The 5,000-nt window shown below is 46.4% G+C and overlaps 1 protein-coding gene across 1 annotated transcript in view; it reads left to right on the forward strand.

Annotated features, from left to right (window-relative positions):
• Positions 1-5,000, forward strand: part of pappab (pregnancy-associated plasma protein A, pappalysin 1b) — a 144,067-nt gene that overhangs the window by 28,207 nt on the left and 110,860 nt on the right. The window contains exons 6-7 of the mRNA XM_063195293.1: positions 13-205; positions 3,619-3,740. Coding sequence (XP_063051363.1) covers positions 13-205; positions 3,619-3,740 — 315 coding nt within the window. The remainder of the gene's footprint in view (positions 1-12; positions 206-3,618; positions 3,741-5,000) is intronic.

The raw sequence follows: 5,000 nt of genomic DNA on the forward strand, positions 1-5,000 counted from the left end.
GCTCACCTGCAGATGACGACTGCACAGACTCCTTCACGCCCAACCAGGTGGCGCGGATGCACTGCTACCTGGACCTGGCCTATCAGACGTGGCGCACCGACTCCCTGCCCGCCCCCGTGGCCATGCCCCCCCGCCTCCTGGAGGAGTCACATGACTCGCTCACCCTCGAGTGGTTCCCGCCCATCACGGGACACTTCTTTGACAGGTGAAAATGCACTGGGTGAAACTCAGCATCGCCCTATCTCACACTTGACCAGGGTTTCTCAAACATTTTCTGCCATTTCCCCCTGTCAGAGGAAGGGTATTTCTACCCCTCCCCAAGCAAAATGTTTTCAAAACATTACAAACAAATAGGCATCGATAGATAGATGCATCACACCATTGTCTCAGTAGCTCATTCATTAGTTAGTATCATTGACAGTTCTATATACTCTCAATGGTTAATATTCATACAGAGTTTAAGTCATTTTTTAGTAACTCAACAATATGTTTCATGTCAGGGTCGATCTTTGAAGGTCTGTAGTGTATCTTGCAAAGTTCTGACTTTCACACGTAATGTAACTCAGTGGCAACTCATACACTGTAAAACATTGCATCCAGCTAAATGTAAAACAAAATAAGTAGCCAAGCTGCCTTTAGTTTGTAAGTCAATTCAACTCGAGAAATCCTTGATTTGCGTTATGCCTTGTTAACTTGGCTTGCAATATTTTACAGCGTACAAACACTGCCTTCACGTTTTCTTTTCATTTTCTCAGCAGTGTACTTGCAGTGCTCGGAAATTGCCAAGCGCAACTTGTCAGAGGGGATCGCCAGTTATAAAAAAGAAAATTTAGAACTATGAGAATAAGGGAAGAAGGAGATATCCCATTTAGATTAGTGTGCAAAGCCTTCCCATACTGTAGGCTTGGGTCATCCTCAGGTCTTCCCGTAAGTGCTTCCTGTAAGCTGGGCATGGCTGCCTTTGATCTACTAACAGGTGCAAATCCTCATCCAACGTGTCTCGAGATTGAGAGCGAATGTACTGTCCATTAATCTGTCAAATAAACTTACATCATGAGTATCTTTTACATACATACAGTACAACATATAGGCTATATGCTTCACATCTCAGATCTGTTGCCCTTTCATGCACTTGGGATCACTGATGCTGAAAAAGCCTCACTACATAAAGACAACATGGCAATGACATTACTGCGAGTCGTAGCCTCTTTGTGAAGATGGGCCGGCCTGCCGGCGGGCCCGTTCACTCATTGCTGAGAAGACCCAACTACATAAGGACATTTCCAAAAGTCTTAAGTAACAGAGTAAGACTTGGCCATTACCAGTTTGGTGATGGTAAGGTTATAACTGAGGCTCTTCATGAAAACATGGGTTTATATACTGCTCTAGTACATAACGCATTGGCTGCCGCTGGTCAAAATACTTCCTGCCATCCTTTCCTGATGCTTATGGTGCTGCAAGGTTCAACATAAGTGATGATCTAAGTAGGTCTATTATTCAATGTCTTGCACAGGCACAGTTTATTTATCTCATTTGTAGAAGGGATGTTGAATTGGGAAAAGAGGTCAGAAGCATCAGGGAAGGACAGGGGGAACTAGTTATTTTTTTTAAAGTAAAAAGAATTAAAGGTTGGTTAAAAACATGGAATATTACAGTTTTTCTGTTAGCTAAACCACATTTTTGCAACTTTGGCTGCCTTCGCGGAAAGAGGCAAAGTGTGTTATTAATTTTTACTGTCTGTGTCAAGTTGCTGCAATGTGTGCAAGTAATGTGATGGGCGTGTTTGGTACCGAAACATTTTTTTTTTTACAACTAGAGTTTAGCAAACCATGTTTTGCAATATATCCAGACAGTTTCGTTGATTTGGTATGAAGTTGCTGTATTCATGTGAAGAGTTCCCCAAAATCAGCCGAAGTTACAAAAAATTAGCTTCAGCGATCAGAAAAAAAAAATGACCGGCCCATTTTTCAGGCTCTTTAACTGTGATCCAGGATAGATGGGGAGAGAGCTATCGATTGAGTTTTTCAAAGACAATGGAAGGCTAAAGCATTGTGGGACTGTTTTTTTTGTAACATGTAACATAGAAAAGTAGGGTGGAAAAAAACATGCCATATTTTACAGGGCAAGATACAAAATTGGCAGGGTGAAGTCGTATCTCACTGGCTATTATTCCGGAGAAGTACGGCACTGTCCGAGGTGATACATTAAGATCTGGATTTATGTCTATATGTGCAGGGTTGACCATAAATAGGGAATGTGTTTTAAGACCCATGACTGCCCTCCGGAGATTTGTGTCTTGTGCCAGATGACACACACTCACCTCCATCAACACTGTCACATAGTTATACATGCAGGAACACACACGCACACGCACACGCACACGCACACGCACGCGCACGCGCACACACACACACACTGGCACACACACACACACACACACACACACACACACACACACACACGTGCACGCATGCATGCACACACACACGCACACACACACACACACACACACACACACACACACACACACACGCACACGCACACGCACACGCACACGCACACGCACACGCACACACACACACACACACACACACGCCCCTAAACACAAGCCAAACTCTTCAGTCCCCACTCACTCTCTTGCATCATGCAGTGCTGTCCCATATGTGCAGGCCTTGGATGCAGTTGGTAAGTTTAAAGTGATACTGTCCCCTTATTTTACACCTCCCCTTGAGTTAAATAATAGGGTTCCCTGGATACAGCAGTGCAAATTTTACCTCCAAGCTAGCAGTTAACATTGAGTCCTATGAGACCAGTTAGCCACCAGTTGGTCTCATAGGACTCAATGTTAACTGCTAGCATGGAGGTAAACTTTGCACTGCCATGCTCACAGAACAGTTGGAAGTACAGGAGAAAGGTAAAACTCAACTATTTAACTCAAGGAGAGGTTTAATATGATCTTATTTCCAACAATGGTACAGTATCACTTTAAGCTTATTCTCACATCAAATAAAAGTTTTCTGCTCCAATAGTGCACAAATTACATTACTTAATGGATATCGTGAAGAAATATGACACTGCCTCTGCAATCAACCAAAAGCTCCATCAGTTGTACAAATCACTGTTTGATTAGATGTCCACCGCGTAAGACATACAGTGTCACACAAACACACAGAGACACAGATACATACCATACTGTATAGTACGATCATTGTGTAATTGTACGTACTGTATTACAGCTCAGGGATCTGTGTGTGATCATTGTGTGACTGATGTGAAACAGAAGATGGTTGCACAATACAATGTAGAAACAAACACACGCATACACACAGATACACACACACACACATGCACGCACACACACATGCACGCACACACACGCACACACACGCACACACAGACGCACGCATGCACGCACACACACACACAAAAACACACTGAAGAACATTCATTATGTGCAATACATTCATTTCATATTCTATTTTACTTGGTTACACAGGCGTGCGCGCACACACACACGCACACGCACACGCACACACGCACACGCACACGCACACGCATACACACACACACACACATGCTGTTTGTGTAAGTGTGCCTGTGCCTGTGCTGGTTTCCTAGAGAAGTGGGATCAGTGTGTGATGGCTGCACTGAGGGACGTGTGCTGCTGCAGTATGCCACCAACGCCTCCTCACCGCGACCCTGCGCCCCCTCCGGACACTGGAGTCCCCGCGAAGCAGAGGGTGAGCGATTGCATTTTCTCTTGTCCTTACTACCTCTTCTCCTCCTCCTCTCCTCCCCTTTTCTCTCCTCTCCTCTCCTCTCCTCTCCTCTCCTCTCCTCTCCCCTCCTCTCCTCTCCTCCTCTCCTCTCCTCTCCTCTCCTCTCCTCTCCTCTCCTCTCCTCTCCTCTCCTCTCCTCTCCTCTCCTCTCCTCTCCTCTCTTCTTATTATCCCTGCACCCTGTCTGGACACTGGAGTACCCGCGGAGCAGAGGGTGAGCGTTTGCATTTTCTCTTGTACTTACCACCTCTTCTCCTTCCCTTTCCTCCCCTCTCTTCTTGTCATCTCTTCTCCTTTCGTCTTATCTTCATTCCTCTCCTCGACTCTGCGCCCTATCCGGACTGGAGTCCCCGAGAAGCTGAGGTCTCTTGTACTTACCACCTCTTCTCCTTCCCTTTCCTCCCCTCTCCTCTCTCTCCTCCTCTCTTCTTGTCATCTCTTCTCCTTTCGTCTTATCTTCATTCCTCTCCTCGAGTCCCCGCGAAGCTGAGGGTGAGCAATCGCCTTTTCTCTTGTCTACCTTTCCTACGACCTACTCACCTTCTCCTCCTCTCCTCTCTTCTTCTCATCTCTTCTCATTTCGCATTATCTTCATTTCTCTCCTCCTCTTCTCGACCGTCCTCTGGAGACTGGGGACCCTGTAAAACCAAGGGTGAGCATCACCATCTCTCTTGTCCTCCTCGCTTACCACTTCCTCTCCTGTCCTCTCCCCTCCTCTCCTCTCTTCCCCTCTCCTCCTCTGCTTTCCTCTCCTCTCCTTTCCTCTCCTCTCCTCTCCTCTCCTCTCCTCTCCTCTCCTCTCTCTTTTCGTCTTATCTTCATTCACCTCCTCCTCTCCTCTACTCTACCTTGTGCCTCCTCTGCACACATGGGGCCCCTGTGAAACTGAAGGTGAGCATCGTCTTTTCCCTCCTCCTCCTCTCTTACCCCATCTTCTCTTCCTCTCCTCTCCTTGTCTCTCCTCTCGCCTCCTCTCCTCTTTTCATCTTTCTTCTCTCCTTTCTTCTTAACTTCATTTCTTTCCTCTTCTCTCTGACTCTGTGCATCCTCTGTTCATCAGTGCCCTAGACAGGCCAAGGGTGAGCCACATCTCCTCTCATCCTTGGATCACATACCCTCCTCTCTTCTCTCAACTCCTGTATCTCCTCTCACCTCTAACCGCACAAATAGACCAGGCGCGATGCGATTCAAGCGACAGAGTGCAGCAGCAAGCGATACGAG

Source organism: Engraulis encrasicolus, chromosome 3 (assembly GCF_034702125.1).
Source record: "Engraulis encrasicolus isolate BLACKSEA-1 chromosome 3, IST_EnEncr_1.0, whole genome shotgun sequence".
In the NCBI taxonomy this organism is placed as follows: Eukaryota; Metazoa; Chordata; class Actinopteri; order Clupeiformes; family Engraulidae; genus Engraulis; species Engraulis encrasicolus.